This window comes from Ictidomys tridecemlineatus, chromosome 12 (genome assembly GCF_052094955.1).
Source record: "Ictidomys tridecemlineatus isolate mIctTri1 chromosome 12, mIctTri1.hap1, whole genome shotgun sequence".
Classification (NCBI taxonomy): Eukaryota; Metazoa; Chordata; class Mammalia; order Rodentia; family Sciuridae; genus Ictidomys; species Ictidomys tridecemlineatus.
The window spans coordinates 46,330,957-46,354,753 of NC_135488.1; the positions used below are offsets into that span (position 1 = coordinate 46,330,957).

At 34.3% G+C, this 23,797-nt stretch overlaps 1 protein-coding gene across 4 annotated transcripts in view; it reads right to left on the bottom strand.

Annotated features, from left to right (window-relative positions):
• Ccdc138 (coiled-coil domain containing 138) overlaps positions 1–23,797 on the bottom strand; it is a 61,141-nt gene that overhangs the window by 10,036 nt on the left and 27,308 nt on the right. For all 4 annotated transcript variants that reach the window (XM_078028845.1, XM_040270881.2, XM_078028844.1 and 1 more), the window contains 3 exons: positions 12,816–12,932; positions 8,197–8,389; positions 2,755–2,931 (listed from right to left, as the gene is read on the bottom strand). In XM_078028845.1, the coding sequence (XP_077884971.1) occupies positions 2,755–2,931; positions 8,197–8,389; positions 12,816–12,932 (487 nt within the window). The remainder of the gene's footprint in view (positions 1–2,754; positions 2,932–8,196; positions 8,390–12,815; positions 12,933–23,797) is intronic.

Here is a 23,797-nt window from a genome sequence, read left to right on the forward strand (position 1 = left end):
AGGCCACAACAGAGAATAAACTAAATACTACTTAAATCCCTTTGTTTGAACTAAGACCGACAAGAAAAGGTAAGTGTTCTTAGTAACAAAATGACTCAAATTCATATACAGCTAAACCTAGAAAAGTATATAATAGTTTTCAAACAATGACAAGAAAAAGAAACCACAAAGTAATTTTCCAAAAGCAACACCACAAAATTATTACATGATATACATTCAAGCTAAAAGCAGATAAAATCAGAAGCCCTCCACTTTTAAAAAACAAAAGTGCTCATAATATACATGACTAGGAAAATCAAGGTATAAATTTTTTTAGCAGCTTTCAAAAAGCAACAACTATGCACCTATAACATTTCTCATAACTGAACTGATACATCTGGGAAAAGGACACAAGAGGTGAAAAGAAAAAAAATCGCTCTGAAGAACCACTAATAAGATTAACTCAAAGCCTACAGGTGAGCGAGGGTGGAGTGCTTGCATGTGTGAGGAACTGGGTTCAATTGTCAGCACTGCATATAAATAAATAAAATAAAGGTCCATCATTAACAACAAAAAAGCCCACTGCTTCTACTCTGATGAAAGATCAGTTTTTTTACATTTCCAATTCAACATAGGTATCTCATTTACACAAAATGCCATTCAAAAATACTAGAAAAATGAAAATTCAAAAATGGCATAGAAAATGTTTGATTATTATTGGATTTAATAGAGAAGAATTACTATCAAATTACTCCACAAGTTTCCAAAACCTTCAGTTTCTGTACTGACTTACTGAAGCTCTAGTCACTGATACCTCTTCCTGGTGGGGCAGGGGTGGAGCACTGCCAACACAACCAGTTGAAACATGACACACCACTCACAGGTGATACCAATGCCCACTAGTTAGACAAGATCAACCATCTGCGAACAAATTCTACTAAGATTCCTTTTCCCACATCTTTTCTTTCTCTATGATCGTAAATAAAATGGTCCGTAAAATTGATACAAAGTGAAGTGAGTTTCCAATCTCAAACCTAGACAAAACAAATTAAAAATAACAACAGCCAAAGAAATATTTATTTCACTTTGATTTATTCCTTTAAGTGACTAATACTAGGTACTATATTTCCATTTAAAATGGGGACTACATAAAGCAAATGAGTATGCTTCAGTCACATATCAAAGATTTGCCATTTCTGATTTTCTAAAGCTTTGTCACTAAAATAAAATTTCACAGAAATCAGCAGAAATTGGTTTGTTTACTCAACTTGAGTAAAAACTGGATTTCAGAGTAACCTGAACAAAGGCAAATAAATAAAAAAGACTGAACACCTGTTGACTAACCTAGTATAATTTCTCCAAATGTGTGATGCCACAGTCATTTCACTAAGTAGGTCAACTATTTCATAAAATTATATTTAATTTTCCTTTGACAACAAAGAGTAAGATTTAATCTGTTAGATATATTCTGAAAGATTTGTTTCTGAAAAGTAAACATTTGAGTCTGGTAGAATTTTCCTCATTAAAATAAAAAATGTCTGGTGACTTACACAAGTAAGCCTAGTAATCTTTAAACTTTTTGTTCTACTCATTATATTAGTAACCTGAGATACTAAACCCCAAGATTACTCATCCAAGTGATCAGATCCTGAATATAAATCTAATATCTGAACAATTACAAATGGCTATTAATATTGATAAAATACATCAGAAAACCAATGGTATTTTGGAAGAGAAAAAAATAAACCATGAAAACCTAATTACACTGCTATGGTAGAATAAGCCTCATGTCTAGAGTCAAAGACTCAGTTTTACATTGCAATTGACCTCTGTCTAGCTGTGGATTCCCTGAAGAAATTATCTAATTTCAGTTTTTCTACCAGGCCTCCTACAAAGAAAAGCAGGACTACATATAGAAATGAATTGAAAACGTGAAGCCATATACCAAATGCACCTAGTTAGAATCATATTCATGCTTTGTACCCAATAACTAGGGAGCTGCCCACAGCAGCATCAAATTCATAGGTCACTAAGTACCAGAAGAGGCAATGACTTCCTAATTTGAGATTCACCTCTGGAAGGCATGAACATTTATTTTTAGAAGTGTTGTAAATGGAATAGAACAATACAAATGAAAAAGAATCATTTAAGCAAAATGGTTACTTGTCATAAGTCTAGAGGTTACATGAGACTCAAAGAGCAATAACAATTAAATCATATATGTTCAGCATTCCTGTTAAATATAAAAGCCACAAAGAAAAAAATCCCACAAAATAACACAAATATGAGTTAAACAGATAAGCCACAAACACAGCTGAAGTATTGCTGCCCTGCCCTTAATTCTTCCAATGAAACAGTAAAGAAGAACATGGAACAATAGGTACATATCTCTGTCATTATTCTCACTTTAGCTAAATATATATTTGATGATCTCACTCCCCCTGAGCAAACAAGAAGTATATGACTGGGTATGTCAGAACAACAGTACAAAAGAGAAGAGACAGAAGAGGCTCAAATATGTATCATTTGCAGTACACCCATATATCTAATGTCTACTGGAAATTGTGCTATTAATGAACATCTGGAGAAAAGGTCAGGTTTTTAACTCTTAATGATCCTGCTGACTCAATTACACAACTGTCAAAATTATTTTTAAGAATTTAAATTATAAAATACAGTAGTGTCTGATATGCAAAGTTGCATACTCAGACTAGAAGAGGTAGAAAAACATTCCACTTTGATCCTTTTTTACATTTATAAAATTTAAAGACTTACTAGATTCCACTGTCATCTGAAGCAAACTATCAATGACATTGGATAGAAGTCCTTTACTGGATATTCTCAAATGACCTAATATTACCGGAACTGCTTGATATTCCAAAAACAACATTTTCCCTTCATCTGTCTTCAAATCCAAACAGAGAGAATCAAATGCCTGAGCCAGGTAATCAGCTGAAAAACATGTGAAATCATCTGCATATTAGTAGTCAAGTTGGTAATCAGAAAGGTAAAAAGAGAGCATCATCACATTAACAAAAGAGAAACAAAAACTAAATGACAAGGGATCACAGGCTAAATTTAGATTAATTTCCCCTTAATTTGTTAGAACTTTAATGGGAAAGGGAGAGAAAAGGCATTACATTATGATAGGGTAAATTTTCTTCAGAATTTTCATATTTTAGTATTTAAACAACAAATAAGGCCTATTTCTTTCTTGTATCAAGAACAGAAATATGAATAATATTAAATATCATAAGTAGTATTTACTTTCCATATTTGATTGTAACCATTATATGCTTCCAAAAAGTTTAAACAGTATTACTATTTCTTTTTTTTAATATTTATTTTTTAGTTTTAGGTGGACACAACGTCTTTATTTTTATGTGGTGCTGAGGATCAAACCTAATGCCTCACACATGCTAGGTGAGTGCTCTAACACGCCACAACTGCAGCCCAACAGCATTACTATTTCTATCTTTACTTCTTTCTGCATGGTTATTTCAAAATGTGACTTATTCAAACTTGCTGAATGGATTTTAAAGGATTTCTGTCTCTGGCTAAAAACTGGATATTAGACTATTGAAAGACAACTTCAGAAATCTGGATATGCCCTGGTATATTACTTTTCTTGATACATCTGGAAATAAGAATGACAGCAAGATTTTACCAAGGCCAGCATTATAATGGCACTTGTCAGATCAGAATTCCCTTAAAGATCAGAATTCTCTCAAAGATGTTCCACAGGTAACTGGGAAGCTTCTAAAGTGAGGATTGAGAAGCACTAATTTAACTAGAATCAATGCAAATAAAGTATTAGATACTTGTATCATTAGACTTTAATATGCCAAACAAACCCAAGTCATTACTCTTTTTCTTTTTTAATATCTTTATTTATTTTTATGTGGCGCTGAGGACGAAATCCAGTGCCTCAAACGTGTGAGGCGGGTGCACTACCACTGAGCTACAGCCCCAGCCCCAGCCCCAAGTCATTAGTCTTAACTACAGTTTTCTAAAATTCTCCTTTCAAAACTCTATTAAAAGGAATGAAAAAAAAAGTTCATGCAGTTCATATTAATAACTCTGAGTTATTTTTTTCTGTTGAGAGTTCTACTCTAAGGAGAAAGTAGAGAATGACATGAAATACTCTGAAAGTATGACAGAATCACTGAATGACATTTATTATCTTCTTGGTCTTGTGTTGCATTTTCTTCAGTTCACATAAATATTAAGGAAACAACTAAAACCATAGTTATTAAGAATGAGAAGTTAAAGTATCTTGTATGAAATTTAAATATATATTAAAATTTTGGAGAAATCAAGACCTATGCCTCTGGATCTACTTATACTGTACTCCCTTTTTCTTTTTGGTAGAATTTAGTTCAAGGAACATTAACATTACTATACTTGATTCTGTAGCTAAAAAATAATCACTATAAACAAAAGTATAATAGATTTGCTAGATTGTTTAGATTTGCCTTATTTAGAATATATACACATAAATATATATCTATCAATTACAAAAGCAAAGTATACATGAATTATAAACTTTACAAGGAACAAAAGTTTTAGCACAGCACCACCTACTGCATTTAATAAAAACTGCTTCACTTATTAATTAATATATCATCTCACAATATTAAATAGGCTGAATGCTATATGAAATTTTTCTTAAAATTTATAAGCCTAAGAAATTGTGTTTTTTTCATATCTTTATTTTATTTTTACATGGTGCCGAGGATCAAACCCAGTGCCTCATGTTTGCTAGGCATGCGCTCTACCTCTGAGCCACAACCTCAGCCCCAAGAAATTGTTCTTTAAGAGTAGAAAAATGGGGCTGGGGATGTGGCTCAAGCGGTAGTGCGCTCGCCTGGCATGTGTGCGGCCCGGGTTCGATCCTCAGCACCACATACCAACAAAGATGTTGTGTCCACCGAGAACTAAAAAATAAATATTGAAAATTCTCTCCCTCTCTCACTCTCTCTTAAAAAAAGAGAGTAGAAAAATAGTACTTGATCATTTTTTCTAGAATGACCTTAGAGGTAAATTATGTTCTCATTTGAATTTCTCTAGTAGTAAGGGTTTTTCTAAAACTAAGACCACCTACTTCCAAAAGAATATTTTAAAATATTAATTATGACTAATTATATCAAAACATTTATCTTCCTATATGTTCTGTATTTTTGAGTTTTTTAACAAGGTACTGTCACTCAAATGTTACCTTCATATTCTTTACCAAAAGTTAATCTGTTGATCTTAATCAGTGTAAGATAAGGTTTTCCTTTATTTAGTCTAAATGGCAGCTTAAAAAAGTAATTAGAAACTCTTTGCCATAATCGCCATCTAAAGATGAACTCCACTGCCCAGCTCTGAGCCTAGGCTAACTCTATGCTCTTAAGAAGGTGCAGAAGAAATGACACCATGTGCTCAGGATCCTACTTGCATCTCTCACTTTTCAGCTAGGAACTTTTCTGACATAGTGAAAATAAAGGCCAACCAAGTACAGGGAGCACAGCCCAGAAAAACTAGTCAGCTGAGTCCAGCCCAAATTATCAATCTTAAAAATTGTGAGCTAATAAATAAAATGTTGTAAGCCCCATAAGAGTTTGCTTATTTATATAGCAATAGACAGCTAATGTGATATCTTAATTCTGACCTCAAGTAAAATCAAATCTTTAAACAATATAAACAATAATGATGTCTGTTGATAATAGATAGCTACCATTAAGCTAGAATTTAATATTGCTGGTCATGGAGGCACATGCCTTTTATCCCAGTGAGGAGGATTGTACATTCAAAGCCAGCCTGGGCAACTTAGTAGACCTTTTCTCAAAATTTTAGAATAACTGTTTGTGCTTTCTGTTCTATCAGTTTTTACTTCATGTTATTGGTACATAAAGAATTATGATGTCCTCTTGATGATATGACCACTTAATCATGATATGATAACCCTTACCTCCAATAATAGTCTTCGCTCTGAAAGTTACTTGGACATCCAATCAGATAAGCTTACTAGCCTTTTTTTTAATACATTTTAATTGTCAATGGATCTTTTATTTATTTATATGTGGGGCTGAGGATGGAACCCAGGGCCTCACAGATGCCAGGCAAGTGCTCTACCACTGAGCCACAACTCCAGCCCATTAGCTTTTTAATTAAAGTGTTTATCTCCTTTGATGGCATTTTAGCTATATCTCTTCTCTTTTATTGGCTCTTTCACAGGTTGTTTTAGGTTTTATACAAGAGCATCCTTGAATTAATAATTTACTCTTTTCCAGCAGTCATACTTCATGGGTTTTTAGATAATCAGCATGTCCAATAATGTACTGAACAAATATGGTGACTAGGAGCACATAATTCTCTCCTGTTTTATTTCCCCATTTAAAATAAATATTCCTTATTGTATTTTTTGCCTTTTCATAGTTTATCAAGGATAAACATGACATTCTATCAAGCTATGTTGATATATGATTTTGAATTTTTTCTTAATTAAATGGTTAAAATATTTCCTTATACTAATGTGGCACTGAATTTCTGATATCAACCTTATTGGGTCTGATGAATATGTGGCTATGGTCTGATAAAACTTTATTCATCCATACATGTGTGTAAACACATAAGTTCTTGAGATAGGACTGCAGTAAACTTTACTTTGGGCTGATTGTGCCTTTCTTTTATTTTTTTTGATACTAGAGATTGAACCCAGGGGCACTTTACCACTGAGCTGTACCCCAATGACCTTTTAAATTTTGAGACAGGTTTTGCTAAGTTGCTGAGAGTCTTGTTCAGTTGCTGAGGCTCAAATTTGTGATCCCCTTGCCTCAGCCTCCTGAGTCATTGGGATTAACAGGCATGCGCCACCATGTCTGGCTCATAAATGACCTTTCAAACACTTACCAGCCTATTATAATTTTGAGAACCATAACTAAGAAGGTAGAATTATAACTTTTTGTTTTTTCATTAGTTCTCTAGCATTAGAAGAAGTTCTATACCATTTCCATTAGTTCTGTAACTATTTCATACCATACAGAACATACTTCAGAGAGAGAAGTCAAATTATTGTCACTACCCATTTAAAGAAACCACCATTGTGAGTCATGTAATTTCACAAACACAATAGATATAAAACTGATATATTTATTGCTTGACTACACTGGCATGACTCACTCACAAAAGTTCTCATATTTAATGATCTAGAATGACAACTGGTTACAGGTAATAATTTAAAATATATCAATTAAGTTGACATTATATATAATTAAGCTGCACACCTATAATCCCAGCAACTGAGGAGGCTGAGGCAGGAAGATCACAAGTTTGCGGCCAGGTTGGCAATTCTGTCAGACACTGTCTCAAAATAATAAATAAAAAGGGGAGGGGATGTGGTTCAGTGGTAGAACATCCCTGATTCAATACCCAGTATGGAAGGGAAAAATTATGGTCAATTTTGGTTGAAGCATTTTTTTTCTTTCTCTCTCTTCTTCCCCCTCCCACTCCTCTCTTCATTTCTTCTTTCCTTCGCAATGCTGAGGATTGAGTCCAGGCCTTGTGCATGAAACATTATTTTTAATTGATTTATTTCTTTATATACCATTTATTTCATTCTTATATATTACTGCTAGGTACAGTGGGATAAACAAGTCTTCATCCTCAGCAAGCTTACAAACTAGTGCAGTTGTGATAAGCATTTGGGATACAGGGCCAGGTAATAATTTCATAAACTTCAGAAGCTACACAGTCTATGTTGCCAACTATTCAGCTCTGCTGTTTGAAGGGCAAAGAGAGTCAGAGACAAGACATTACAAACAAGCACGGCTGTGAGAGAAAATTTACTTACAAAACAGATGGTGGACCCAACATGCTCTATGAGCTATAGTTTGTCAACTTGGTGGTCTAGCAGAAAATAATAAACTAACAATTTAGTTTATTCCAATTTATGTGGCAAATGTAACAAGAGTTGTAAGCAAAGGGTGCTAATAGAACATGACCTAAGAGAATCAACCAAGACTTCTGCGAGGAGGCAACAATCCAACAAAGACTTGATTTTCTCAAATTCAGCAAATAAAAGTTAATTTTTAAATAATGTGCCACCATTATAAAATAACCCAAAATCTCATTCTGAAAATTTAGAACATATTTGATTATAAAACAATTACTTTATTATATGGTTATCTCTCCTGTTTACTAAAAATTACTCTGTAAGCATGCTTGAAAGCTTACCTTGAGTGACTGTTTTGAGAACAATTAAGGTTGACAAAAATCTCAATGGTAAATTGGAGTTCTTAAAGAAAGCAGCTGTTTTTGGTTTATTTTCCACAGAATGTTCTAAAGAATTATCCTGAATTCCTTTAATTACTACTCCTTTAAATATATCTTCACCCAATCTTCTCAATGTTGATGTCATAGTTGAATGCTGTTAAAAATTAGTACAATCTTAGTGTATTTGTTCATGCTCAGAAAACATCTATTTTAAATACTGCAATCAAACTAATGAACTGAAAGTAAATGAATTTGTTATTTGAAAAAATGAGCTGGGCGTGGTGGCATTTTCCTTTAATCCAGTGGCTCAGGAGACTGAGGCAGGAGGATCACAAGTTCAAAGCCAGCCTCAGCAAAAGTGAGGCACTAAAGCAACTCAGTGAGACCCTGTCTCTAAATAAAATACAAAATAGATCTGTGGATGTGGCTCAATGGTCTAGTGCCCCTGAGTTCAATCCCTGGTACCCAGGTAAAATAAATAAATGAATAAAAGAAACAATTGAAAATATTCAAGACTGGAATTCGACTACAATCAACTTAAAAGTAACTAAGTATGTGTATTTTTCTAAAACATGTAAAAACAAGATCAAGCTGGGGATACAGTTCAGTAGGCAGTACTTGCCTCGCATGCACAAGGCCCTGGATTTAATCCCCAGCACCACCAAAAAAACCCAACCAAACAAAACTCTTGAGAAATAATGGCTAAAACATCCAAGACATGGCAAAAATATACACTCTATATAGAAATAAAAAAGCTAAGCAAATTCCAAACAGGGTAAATCCAAAGAGATCAACACCAAGACCTATCATAGTCAAAACCACAAAAACTACCAAAAAAAGAAAAAAAGAAAGAGAGAGAGAGAGAGAGAGAGAGAGAGAGAGAGAGAGAGAGAGAGAGAGAGAGAGAGAGAGAGAGAAGGAAAAAGAAAAAGAAAAGAGGAGAAAGGGAAATGGCATTTTACATGAATGGGGAAAACAACTCAAATGACAATAGATTTCTTATCAGAAACCATGGAGGTGAGAAGAAACTGGCACATGTCTAAAAAGCCAAACGTTAAAAAGGAAAAAAAAAACCAACTCATCGCAAAATCCAATTTCCAGTGAAAGTATCCTTCAGAAATGAAAGGAAAATCAAGATGTCAAATGAAGAAAAATAGGAGAATCTGTCATCAGCAGATCTATTCTAATAAATAAAGAGGTTCTCTTAAACAGAAAGGAAAGGATAAAAGAACATCAAGAAAAAGAAAAGAACACAAAAAGAAAAATATACAATGGACTTTTATTCCCTTCTTCGAGTTCATAAACTGATAGGTGAACCAAAAAATAATAACATTCCATACGGTTCTAATTATTATTATTTTTAATTGTTTTAGTACTGGGATTGAACCCAGGGGCACTTAACCACTGAGCCACATCCCCAGCCTTTTAAAAAATATTTTTTATTGGAGACAGGGTCTCACTGAGTTGCTTAGGGGCTTGCTAAGTTGCAGGCTGGGCTTGAACTTGTGATCCTCCTACCTCAGCCTCCCGAGTTGCTGGGACTACAGGCATGCACCACCATGCCTGGCTACAGAAGAAATATTTAGCATGATTATATTATAAATGAGGGAGGTTAAGGGATGAAAAGAGATGTAATATGTATCTATTTTACTCAAACTGGTAAAATGATGTATCAGACTAGTAAGTGATTCATATATAATATAATACCAAGAACCACTAAAAAAGCTACACAAAGAGATGTACCCCAAAGATTTTATAGATAAATGAAAATGGAATTCTAAAAACTATTCAAGTAATCCACAATACAGCAGGAAAAAAAAAAACCAAAGAAATGAGAAACAGATGAAACCAACAAACAAGAAATAAAGTGACAGGGCTGGGGCTGTAGCTTAGTGTCAGGTGCTTGCTTTGCACCCAAGCACTGGATTTGATCCTTACTTAGCACCACATAAAATAAATAAATAAATAAATAAAAACAAGGGGCTGGGGTTGTGGCTCAGTGGCAGAGCACTTGCCTAGCATGTGTGAAGCACTGGGTTTGATTCTCAGCACTGCATACAAATAAATAAAAATAAAGGTCCATTGATACATTAACATTTTTTTAAATAAATAAAACAAATAAAATAAAGGCCTGCTGTCCATCTACAACTACAAAAAAAAAATTAAAAATGAACTAAGATGACGGTTTGAGCCCTAAAATGAAGAATAGTTAAAACTGAACAAATAAAACAGAGATGACAAAACATTTACAAGCAAATCGAGTCATGCTACTTACAAAAACTCAATTCAAATATAAGCAGGTCAAAGGAAAAGAATGGAAAAAGATATACCATGAGAACATGAATCTAAAGGAAAGCAGAAGTGGCATATCAGTTAAAGTGATTTCATAAGCAAAGAAAATGACCATAAGCAAAGAAAAAAGGACTTAATAAAAAATAAAAGGATCACTCCATCAAGAAGACATAACAAAGCCAGGCATGGTGGCGCATGCCTGTAATCCCAGCAGCTCAGGAGGTTGAGGCAGGAGATCTCGAGTTCAAAATCAGCCTCAGCAAAAGCAAGGTGTAAAGTAACTCAGTGAGACCTTGTCTCTAAATAAAATACAAAATAGGGCTGAGGATGTGGCCCAGTGGTTAAGTGCCCCTGGTGGGGGGTGAGGGGGGAAATACATAACAATCCTAAATATATATGGACAAAACCACAGAAAAATCAACAAAACAAAAAGATAATCCTTGAAAGAACAATGAAAAAGACAAACTTCTAGGGGAGAAAAAAAGAAAAAAAAAGCCAAATTCCTATATCTGGGATAAAGTAGGGCTATCACTATAAACACTTAAGATTTCATAAAGATAATATTGTGATTAAACCCTACACAAATAAATTTGACAAGAAGACAAAATGGTTCAGTTCCTCAAAAAGCACAAACTAGACAGGCACAGTGGCACATGCCTTAATCCCAGCAGCTTCAGAGGCTGAGGCAGGAGGATCCCAAGTTCAAAGTCAGCCTCAGTAATAACGAGGTGCTAAGCAACTCAGTGAGACCCTGTCTCTAAATAAAATACAAAATAGAGTTGGGGATGTGGCTCAGTGGTCAAGTGCCCTTGAGTCCAATCCCTGGTACCAAAAACAAAACAAAACATAACAAAAAACACAAACTACTACAAGTCACCAATATGATTACAATAGTCCTATAACTATAAGAAAAATAAATTCAAAATTTAAAACCTCCTCAGAAGCTGGGGTTGTAGCTCTGTTGTAGAGCACATACCTAGCATGTGTGAGGCACTGGTTTGATCCTTAGCACCACATGTCCATAAAACAACTAAAAATTAAAAAAAAAAAAAAATTAAATAAAACCTCTCCAAAAAGAAATAGTGAGGTCCACATAGTTTACATGCAGAAGTCTATCCAATATTTAAAGAATTAACACTAACTCTACAAAATTTCTTCCAGAAAATATAAAGAGACAATTCCCATTTTTATAAACCCAACATTACCCTGATACAAAACCAAAGCTCAAAACAAAGAAAACCAAGACCAATATACCTCATGAATGTAAACGTAAAAAATCCTTAACAAAATAATAGCAAACATAATTCTTGTTTATTGCTGAATTCAACACCAAAACCAAATGAGCTTTATGTCAGGGATGCACAGCTGATTCAATGCTTAAAAGTCTATGTAATATACATTATATGACCTTATCAATTAAAACAAAAAATTAATTTGAAAAAATCCAATAATAAACCCATTCATAATAAAACCTCTGAAAATAGGAATCGAGGGGAATTAACTCAAATTGATAAAAAGCATCTATAAAAATTCTATGTTAATATATACTTAATGGCATAGATTAAAGGTTCCCCCTAAGGTGGACAACAAGGCAAAGATATCGCTCTCACCACAATGTACCATCAATATAGTGCCAGAAATTCTAGCTAATGCAATAAACTATGAAAAGGAAACTAAAGGCATAATTAAAAATTAAAAGGGAAATAAAAATTAAAAGGGAAAACAAAACAAAAGATACTTTGTTTATATTTGAGATAACATGACTATTTCTATAGAAAATCCGAAGGAGTCTCTATAAGAAACTACTAGAACTACTAATGTCAAAGAAACAGGACACAAACAGAAAAATCAATTATATTTCTACATGCTATCAACACACATATGGACATCAAAATTAAAAAGAGAATACTAATCAAAATCACATAAAAATTAAATATTCAGCTGAAAACTGACAGAGGCATTCTATGCAGAAAACTACAATGCCAATGAAAGAAATCAAATTCTCTATAAGTAAAGAGGCAATTTGTGTTCATAAATTAGAACATACAACACAATAAAAATGTCAATTCTCAACTTGATATATACGTTTAATACAATTCTTATCAAAATCTCTGCAAGACATTTTATAAATTCAGAAGATTATTCTCAAATAAAGAAAATATGCCAAAATATATACATATATACATACACACAAATATATATATATAATACACACATATATAAACAAAAATCGAGAATTAATACTAATTGAAGTATTCTGTGAAAATAGGTTCCTATTAGTTATTTACCTGTGTTCCACCATCTAGCTGTCGTAGAGACCAATATATAAATTTTACAAAAGGCTCATGAAATTTGGCATTCACAAATGGCATCCACTGTAGCTGCTCTGTCATCACAGGCAAAAGCTAAATATAAAATGATAGAAAATATAAAGGTGCAGCAGTTTTAGATGTCTAGAATTAACCTCCAAAATCTTCCAAACATTAACTAAAATAAAAAATAATAATAATTTTTAACAAAAAAGTTCAAATTCCACATACAACAGAATTTGGCAATTTGCACTTGAAATTGTAAGTATGTACTGGGTATGGCGGCACATGCCTGAATCCCAATGACCTGGGAGGCTGAGGCAAGAGAATTACAAGTTCAGGGCAGCCTCAGCAATTTAATAAGGCTGAAAGTAAACTTAATGATATCCTGACTCAGAATAAAAAACAGAGGGGATGTAGCTCAGTGCTAAAGTGCTCCTGGGTTCAATCCCCAATATCCATCCCCCAAATTTATGTATGTATATTTGCTCTCATACAGCAATAGCACATCAAGGGATTTAAGGAGATTAACCTTAATATACATAATCTTTGATGCTTAAATGGTAAAATACACATATAACTTTTAAAAATGATAACCTAAATTTATTTATTATCACAGAATATTCTATAGCAAAAGCATAATAAAGAATCCAATCTATATAAAACATGTCTATTTAAATTTATAGTGAAAAAGATACATGAAAGAATATTTTTTAAAAATATTAAAGGTTGGATTTTAATATCTTGAGTAATATTTACTTTCTTTTTTACACATCTATATTTTCATAATTAATATGCCAACTTGTAAAAATAATTTAAAAATTTTAAAAGATGTTGATGATGTTTGCTTCAAAAGTATGTCATTTTGTTAAATGACTTCAAAGACCATAAAGATATATCTTAACACTCTGATAAAATGACACTGCTTCTGGAATATTAATTAGCCTAAAAAAATCACTGAAAATATACCCTTGCAAAACCACATGTACAAAGATACATATTTATTTATAACAACATAAGCCTAAAAATAAGTTATTGGTAATAGGGAAATTTTAAATCAACTTTACATCCAGTGGACTAAAGATTATGAATGTACTGTTACTGTACTTATGCATATTTTCTACATAGTATTATGATGTTTTGATATTTTTGTCTTTTTTCCAGTTTATTGGGGCATAATTTACAAAATGTATATATTTAAAATATACAATATGATGGTTTATATACATATTGTGAAATGCTAATAACTATCACTTCATATAATTACCTTTTTTGTGGTAATTTCAAATATAAAATGTTATTATTAACTATAGTCACCATGCTGTACATTAGATCTTGGGAATTTATTCATACTACATTATTGAGATTTTGTACCAATAAAATCTGACCAACATCTTCCCATTTCCCCCAAGTCCTAGCCCCTGAAATCGACACTATTCTATTCCTTGTTTCTATGAATTCAACTTCATTGTAGATTTTGTAAAATTCCTTATATTTTTGATCATGTGTTATTTGTCTTTTTTATTAATTAATTAATTTTAATTAGGTATATGACAACAGAATGCATTTTGATTCATTGTACACAACTGCAGCATTACTTTTCATTTCTCTGGTTGTACATGATGCAGTATCACACCATATGTGCAATCATACATGTACCTAAGGTAATGATATCAATCTCCTTCTACCATCTTTCCTGCCCCCACCCCCCTCAGAGAGAACATTTGGCCTCTGGGTTTTTGGGATTGGCTTGCTTTGCTTAGCAACCAACTCTATCCATTTACCTGCAAATGCCATAATTTAATTCTCTTTTAATGCTGAGTAATAGTCCATTGTCTATACATACCAGTTTCTTTATCCATTCATCTATTGAAGGGCATCTAAAACTTTCTAGCTGGAAAGACTGCCCCTCCCTGAGCCAGCCAATTCTTAGACAACACAAGGCATACTTGAAGGTGCCTTTGAGCTCATCAATCCAGAGTCAAACCTCCTCCATTTGATTCATGTCTTAATAAAATTAGTCTAGCTAGCCAGTCCTAAACTATTCACCCTGCCTAGTCTTTCCTTTCCTGCAGCACCTCAAAAAAACTCTGGCCTAATGCTTTCCCCTTATTTCTCTCTTCTGCCTTTTGACCACTCTGTTATCTTTCTCATGTGGCTCTACACAGCCTGCAGTCCTCCTGACTCTAAGACCTGTGAGTATATAAACTCTGTTGTTTTTTCTTCCCCTGAGCCTTCTGCTTTCTCATGTGGCTGCATCTGACTGAGAATATTATAAAAGAATACAAAACAATGAGCCAACAGGAACAATGTTAATGATAAATTAAGAAAAGCTAAGCCAGGATACAAACTCACATATACAATCACAGACATGACTAATAAGCTATGAAAATAAACAGTTAAAAGCATATATTTTGTAAGGGTCCGGCGAAGCGTCGGAGAAAGAGACCACCAAGAGACCACTCATGCAATTGGCAGAAGGGGATTTATTGAACCAGCATGCTGGGGCTCCGTGCCCACTCAAGAAAAGAGAGCAGCCCAGAGCCCAGAGCAGGGGTTGAACAATGCTTAAGTACACTTTTGGGGGAGGGCGGGGGGGCTTTGCATACATCAGAACAAATCATCATGAGGCGCGGGAAAACTGAACAACAACTCTTAGACATGATTAGTACATTCATTGGCGGGAACAGGCTCGGCAGGGGTGATTGGTCACTTCTAAACGGGGTACACATTTAAACTGATTGTTTTTGGGGCCTGGATACCTACGTGCCAGGCTACTCAGAGCCCTTAGTTATTAGACAGCCAGAGGATCAGGAGGAATATTTACTGGGCAGTTCAGGTATTGTCCTAACAGAGGAATTTAACAATACCTGGTCCTTCACTTTTTAACTCAGGCCTTGCAGCTTGGAAACTTTACAATGCCTTGTCGTTTACACTTTAACTTCAATTTCTTTTACTCTTACAATTTGACCTTCCAAAGCAAGATCTGGTACTCCCTTCTTCTGAAATACTCTTCCTCTTCAGATTCTAGACATCAATTTCTCCTAGCTTCCCTTCTCCTTCTCTGGCTACTATTTACTAGTCTCTCTTGCTTATTTATTCTCATTTTCCTGATATTAAAATATTGGAGTTACTCAAGATTCAATATTAGCCACTATAAACTGATGATTCTCTAAGAGTTCTGGTCTCTCATGTCAATAGCTACTAGACACAATCCATTTTGACTTTTCAAAGCCATCTCAAACTCAACATATCCAAAAGAAACTTGTCAGATTCCCCTACATATTGAGATTTTTTTCCCCTAATAGTTCCTACTCTGAGTTACTTCTACCAACATCCATACACTTGCAAAAGCCAACTTTGACACCTCAATTCTTACACGGAATCCAGTAGCCAGTACCATCAATTTTATTTCCTTCTTTCAAAATAATCCAGTTCTAATTCTATACCCACTATCCCAATCCAAATTGCTACCTTATTTCACCTTAATTACTTAAGAGTTTCTTAATTATTCTCCCATCACAGACACTTGATCGACTCTCATCCTATCTCCACATAACAGCCAGCACAATCTTTTGAAAGAATAAACCTGATTCTATTTTCTGCCTGAAAGTTCTTCACTGGCTTCCTACTAATGTTAAGGTATCATTTCCTATCATTGAAACAATAAAACCTCAAACAAAAAAAGAAAAAAATTACATATATTTTATAATTTGAAAAATGTCCAAATAGTACTTTTATGGATGAATGCAATTTGATAACCACATACTCTGTTAAGATCACAATCTCAGTAAGATTTTATGTGTTAAACTCTCCCACCTCATTTTAATATATGACTGACTATAAAGTATTCCTGCCAGGTACCAAGTTACATAACTTCACAAGGAAGCATTTAGAAAAATTAAGAATGTAAGACATTGAACAAATCTAGACTTTTCAACATAAGAACATAAAACATGAGAAGGGGGAGATAGGACATGGTAAAGTGTCCAAAATATAGAGATTTAGGAGTCACGAAGACCAAGAGTACCCTGTAGGCCTGATTGTATTGTTTTTGTTGTGGTAGTGGATTTTTTGAGACAGTTTGTAAGTGAGGGAAAATCTAAATAAACTCTCCAAGCCTCACTTACTTTTAGTTACTTGCTTTTGAAGTTCAAATCACATAGCTGATAAATATATCATTAGTCTTTCACTAGCTTTGCTGTAGATAGTGCCTCTGACATGTGGGCTATGATGATGATGGTTGCCTACATTGCCTTTCAAGGACTTGAAGGCTGCTTTTGTCAACAGTATAGTTGTTCACTTGGGCCTAGGAAGTATACAAAGGGTGACCAAACAGGGTGAAAGTTATGGCATCTTTGCCTTTATATTTTTGTCTGTATCCTTTGCTACCTTAATTTTTGGGTCAGATTATTTCTCTACATTTAGACACATTAGTAGTTTAAGAAATGCTTGTTCAGAACTGGCAGTAAAAGGTTGATTTACCATAAAATTCCCTAATGTCTCTCTTCCCATTTCAACGCTAAAGGCACCAAGAAAAGAGTAACTACGATATTTTTAAGTTTTACAGGGGCATCATGATTAACAGATGGTCAACTACCAGGTTTTGCAATATCCAATTCCAGACCACTAAACTGGTGCCTAGAAGACCCCGGTCATCAATCCATTCTTAACCAGATCAACCCCTCTTTTCACCTTGTCTAAAGATAAACGGATTTTTAAACTTGGGTAAAGATGGTATTTGGGGCCCAGCAGTTCTGGAGGCTATGATAGGAGGATTGCAAGTTCAAAGCTAGCCTTAGCAACTGTGAGGTGCTAAGCAACTCAGTGAGACCCTGTCTCTAAATAAAATACAAAAATGGGCTAGGGATGTGGCTCAGTGGTCGAGTGTTCCTAAATTCAGTCCCTGTTACCCACTGCAAAACAGATGGTCTTTGGGGGTCAGGCCTGTAATCCCAGCAACTTGGGAGGCTGAGGCAGGAGGACTGCAAATTCAAAAGCCAGCTTCAGCAAAAGCGAGGTGCTAGGCAACTCAGTGAGACCCTGTCTGTAAATAAAATACAAAACAGGGCTGCGGATGTGGCTCAGTGTTTAAGCAACCCTACATTCAAACCCCAGTAGCAAAAAAAAAAAAAAAGATGGTCTTTTGGGGTATTAGTTTACCATCTTCTCAGTTTTATTGGCTTAATGAATAAATCTTTTTCCTCATTCCAACAACTTGTTCTTGATTCACCCCTTTACCAGGTGAGTAAATGGACTTGGGGGTTCAGTACCTAGTTCACCCACAACTGAACTTTTAAACTGTGCAATCCAGTGATTTTTAGAATATTAATAAAGTTGTGCAACCCATCACCACAACCAGTTTTAGAACACTTCTTTATGCTTCCAAAAAAATCTTACCATTAGCACCACCCCAACACTTTACCCCAACTCTCCCAATCAACCACTAATCTACTTATTGTCTATAGATTTTTCTTAAAAATATATATTTTAGTTGTAGTTGGAAACAATACCTTTATTTATTTATCATGTGGTGCTGAGGATCGAACCCAGGGCCTCGCACATGCTAGGAGAGTGCATTATTGCTGAGCCACAACCCCAGCCCAATTTTTCTTGATTTTTCATACACATTGAATCATACCATGTGGTCTTTTGTGAATGAACTGTTTCACTTATAATGTTTTCAAAATTCATGTTTTAACATGCATAAAATTTCATTCCTTTTTAATATCAAGTAATATTCCACTATAATAGATATAATATTTTATCTATCAACTTATTAGTTGGTTGACATTTGGGCTAGTTCTACTTGTTGGCTACTTGTTGGCTGTCACGTTTCTATGAACAACCATGTACATATTTTTGTGTGTATATATGCCTTCATTTTTCTTGACCACATACCCAGTAGAATTGCTGAGTTATAGGGTAACCCAACAATACATTTGAAGAAGCAGCCAAACTATTTCTCAAAGTAGCTATAGCATTTTACAATCCTATCAGCACTGTGTAAGAGTTTCAATTTCTTCAAATGTATAATCACCTGACTTTTTTATATACACCATCTTGGTGATTATGAAGTAGTATATCATAGTTTCCATTCACATTTCCCTAATGACTAATGACGATAAGCACTATTTCATGTGCTTACTGGCCATTTATATATCTCTTGCAGATAAATGTCTATTCAAATTCATTGAGCATATTGAGTATTTTTACTTGGTTAAGTTTTTTTTAAATACTCAGAATGGAAGTCCCTTATTCAATATGAAATTTGTAAATATTTTTTATATTCAACAGGTTGTCTTTTTGCATTTTGATATCTTTTGCAGAATAGAAGATTCTTATTTTCAAAGGTCCAATTATTCTGTTATTTTTTTTTCTTTAGTTGCTTATGCTTTTTGTATCATATTTAAGAAAACACTGCCTAGCTGAGCATGGTGGCACATGCCTATAAACCCAGTGGTCAGGAGGTCAAGGCAGGATAGAGAGTTCAAAACAGCAGGGTGCTAAGCAACTGAGACCTTGTCTCTAAATAAAATACATAAAATAGGGCTGAGGATGTGGCTCAGTGGTTAAGTGCCCCTGGGTTCAATCCCTGGTACTAAAAACCAAACAAATAACAGTGCCAAATCCAAGGTCACAAAGATTTACCTATATGTTTTCTTCCAAGTTTTATTCTTCAATCTCTTAACACATCTGGGCTTTTGATGCATTTTAGTAAGATTTTATATATATGGCTTAAGGCAGGAGTGTAACATTCTTTGTATGCTGTTACCCAGCTTTCTCAGCATCATAATTTGAAAATCTATCCTTTCCCACTGAACTCTTTTAGTACTGTGATAAAAATAAATTCATTGTAAACATGAAGATTCATTACTGGATTTGATTCTATCCCATTAATCAGTATGTCCAACCTTATGTCAGTACTACTTTATTCACTACTATAGCATTGCAATTAATTTTAAAAATAGGAAGTAAGTATACTTCTTTTCTAAGCTTAATGTAGAATTCTGGGTCAATAGCATTTAGATGAATTTCAAGACCGACCTTTCAATTTTTGCAAAGAAGCTAGCTGGGATTTTTTTTTTTTTTTTTTTTGAGAAGGCAGGGTGCTGGGGATTGAACCCAGAGCCCTGTGCATGTAAGGCAAACACTCTACCAACTGATCTATATCCCCAGCTCTAGCTGGGATTTTGACAAATATACTGACACTGTAGGTTACTTTGGGGAGTACTGGCATCTTAAGAATATTGTCTTCCAGATCATGAGCAAGGATGTCTGTTCATTATTTAGAGCTCTTAAATTTCTTTTAACATTATTCTATGGTTTTCAGAATACATGTTTACACCCAAATTACAATAAGCTACTTACTGTATTTGTCCATGTATTTACCTTCACCAGAGAATTTTGTATTTTCATATGGCTTCATATTTGTATCTAGTGTACTTTTATTTCAACTTGAAAGATTCCCTTGAGAACTTCTTGTAGGACAGCTCTAATGTTTTTGTTTATCCAAGAAAGACTTAATTTCTCCTTTATTTCTATTTTTTACCTTTGCACTTGGAATGTGCAATTCTAATGTCTTCTGGCTTACAAGGGCTTTTTCCAATAAAATTTTTATACAGATTCCTTTGTGTGTGATAAGTTACTTTTCTCTTGCAATTGTGTCTTGACTTTCAAGATCTTTTTGTCTTTGACTTGAAAATTAGATTATATTGTGCCTTAATGTAGGTCTCTTTGGATTTCTTAGTTGGAGTGTCTTCAGCTTCTTCGATTTAGATGTCTACTTCTTTCCTCAGAAAAAGCACTCCTCAGTCATTAATTCCACAACTAAGCTCTCTACCCCTTCTCCTCCTCTCTTCTTGTTTTTGAGACTTCCATAAGGTACACATTAGTCCACATGGTGGTATTCCATGAGCCCTTTGTTCTCATTACTTTTCTTCAGTTTTTTTCTTTCGCTGTTCTTGACTGATTACATACAAATGACCTGTCTTCCAAGTTTGCTGATGCTTTCTTTTCTTTTGTCTGATCAAGTCTGATACTGAATTTTTCAGATCAGACACTGTATTCCAGTTATGGTTTAGATATGAGATATCCCCCCAAAAATCCATGTGTGAGGCAATATAAATTTAGAGGTTAAATGATTAGGTTTTTAAGAGCATTAATCTGATAAAAACATTAATCCACTTGTGCAGATTAAACGGGTGGTGACTGTAGACACTTAGGGTATGGCTGGAGAAGGAGTAGGTCATTGGGGTGCCTTTAGGATATGTATTTTTTTCCCTTGGTGAGTGGAGCTTTCTCTGCTTCCTGATTGCTATGTTCTGGGCAGTTTTTCTACTTTACATCCTTCCACCATGATGTTCTGCTCTACTTCAGGCCCAGAACAATGGAGTCAGCTATCTATGAACAGAGACCTCTGAAAACTTTTGATTGCCAATAAAATTTTCCTCTTCTAAAATCGCTTGTCAGGTCTTTGGATCACACTGGTGAAAAAGCCGATTGAAGTGATCCTTTCTTATTATTTCCATCTTTTGCTGATACTCACTTTGTTCATGTATCATTTTCCCAATTTTGCTTTGTCTGTGTTCTCTTTTAATCCACTGAGTATTTTTAAGACAGTTTTAAAATTGTCAGAAGCTTCAGAGATCAACATTTCCTTAAGGTCAGTATCTGGAACTTGTTTTGTTCATTTGACTGAACTAATATCTTTGTTTCTGTGTGAAACAAGAATGCTTTGTGATTCTCATCCCCCACACCCCACGCCCAATTTGAGCATGTGAAAAACCACCACCTTTCCAAGTCTGTACAACTAGCTTCATGAAGGGAAGACCCTCACCACCAGCCTAGCTAGAGGCTTTAAGATCTCGCAAACCTTTTCTGGGAGATACGTCTTCTCTAGGCCCATGTACTTTACATTGTCTTGAATTCTTCAAACAGCCTTTCTTGTTTCTTCTCAGAAGCCCATAATCCCTGACTTCTTTGTGCAGAAATACAGATCTCTGAAGCTCTAACATGGTATAGCGTTCACCTGTTTTGTGCAGTTTCCAAACTATGCCACCATTTTCTTCAGCACTTTGAGTCAAGACAAAAACCAGTGCTGTGAACAGCCCTGAGACAAGCCCAAACATTGACTACACAGTCCATTCTTTTATTTCCACTCTAAAGTAGGATCTAGGATATGGGAGTTTCCTCCTGGTTGCAATGTAGTATATATGGGGAGGGACACGGACATGCAAAATTCCACATTTTTCCTATTCCTTTTGATGGATTCCCTTTTCAGCTATTCACTGACCTGTCTGGTATAGCACTTCAATTTGTCTCTGGAGAGTTCTCACAAACATGTTCTGGTCTACATATTATAGTTAATTTGTTGTTTCCAGGGGATAACAAGGGTTTGGATTTCCTAGTTTACCATCTTGATGCATAGTCCTAGGACCACAATTTTATAACCATTAGTTGTAACACATCTAATCTTGGCAGATTATACTTCATGTTACTACAATATTTCATTCTCAATTTCTTTGGAAACATCCCACTCATCTACTTTTGAATCACATAAGAAAATAAGTTTTGTAAGGTATACCTGGTCTAATCATCTATCTAAAGTACAACATTTAATCCCCAATGGCTTTTTTTGTTTTTAAGTACTGAAGTCACAACTGTGATAAAATACATAACCAAATGTGTCAGAAGGATCTAAAGGTAAATTTCTAAAGAGATTATTCTTCAAAACTACTTTTGAGTTACATTAGTATTCTTAGAATAAATATAAGACAAAGTAGTTTGTACTTTAATCCTCTTATTCTCATACCAAAGAAAAAAAGTTTTTTAAAAAAGAGTTTCATTATTTTAAAATCAGAAAATATGAATGATATGAATACTTGCTTAAGTTGCCTATAATTATTCAATTCACTAGTTCATTAATTTGATACTATGTATCTTTTTCTTATTCTATTAAGACTATCCATAAGCTTTAAGATTGTTTTACCTTTATTAACATATTAGTAAGATAAAATAGTATTTTAGATATAAGAACTTATGCTCAGCAAAAATTGCAAATCCCAATTAAGTTAATGAATATCTTTAAAGATGATAAAACTAGTCCTGAGGCATATCTGCTATAAGTATTATATTCTTATGCTATTAAACTGATGTAGAGTCTTATATGATCCAGATTCCATTTTTTGAAATTGTCAATTGTTAGCTTTAATGTATTATGACTGTGCTTTCACATCATCTAGTCCTACAAAATGGAATTTCTCTGCTGAACTTGAATACTGTGGGCCTTCCTAATTAACAGATATTCTAAGGTAAGGTTAAAATTGATTGAGGGGAATACCTGATATAGGTGATAAAAATTCTATACAAAGGTTCATTTGCTCCCCATCACTGCCGTAACAAACTACCACAAACTTAATATTTAAACAACCAGGAAGTCTGATATAGATCTCAGCTAACCAAAATCATGATGTCTACAGAAACTACGTTCCTTTCTGGAGGCTGGGTTTGATCCATTTCCTTGGATAATCAGGGAGCTGGAAGAAGTGGTAGGAGTGAGATCACCATATCTTTGTTGACTTGTGAGATAAGAGCAATTTCCAGCTTCTAGAAGCTATCCACATTCTATCACTCGTGTCCTTCATCTTCAAAGCCAGAAATAATGATGGGTTAACTCTCTGACTGACACTTCTTTTTTTTTTTTCCACTTTTCACCTTTTTTTAGTTGTACATAACAATGAGATTTGTTATTACATATTTGCACACATACACAATATAACAATGTAATTTGGCCAATATCACTTATACTTCTGACTCTTCTGGATTAAAGTACTTACTGGACCTACCCACAATATTCAGTAATCAATTTTCAACTTTAATTCCCTTTGGCCATATAGCACAGAATATTGACAAGTTCTAAGGATTAAGATATGAACATCCTTGGGGCCATTATTCTACTT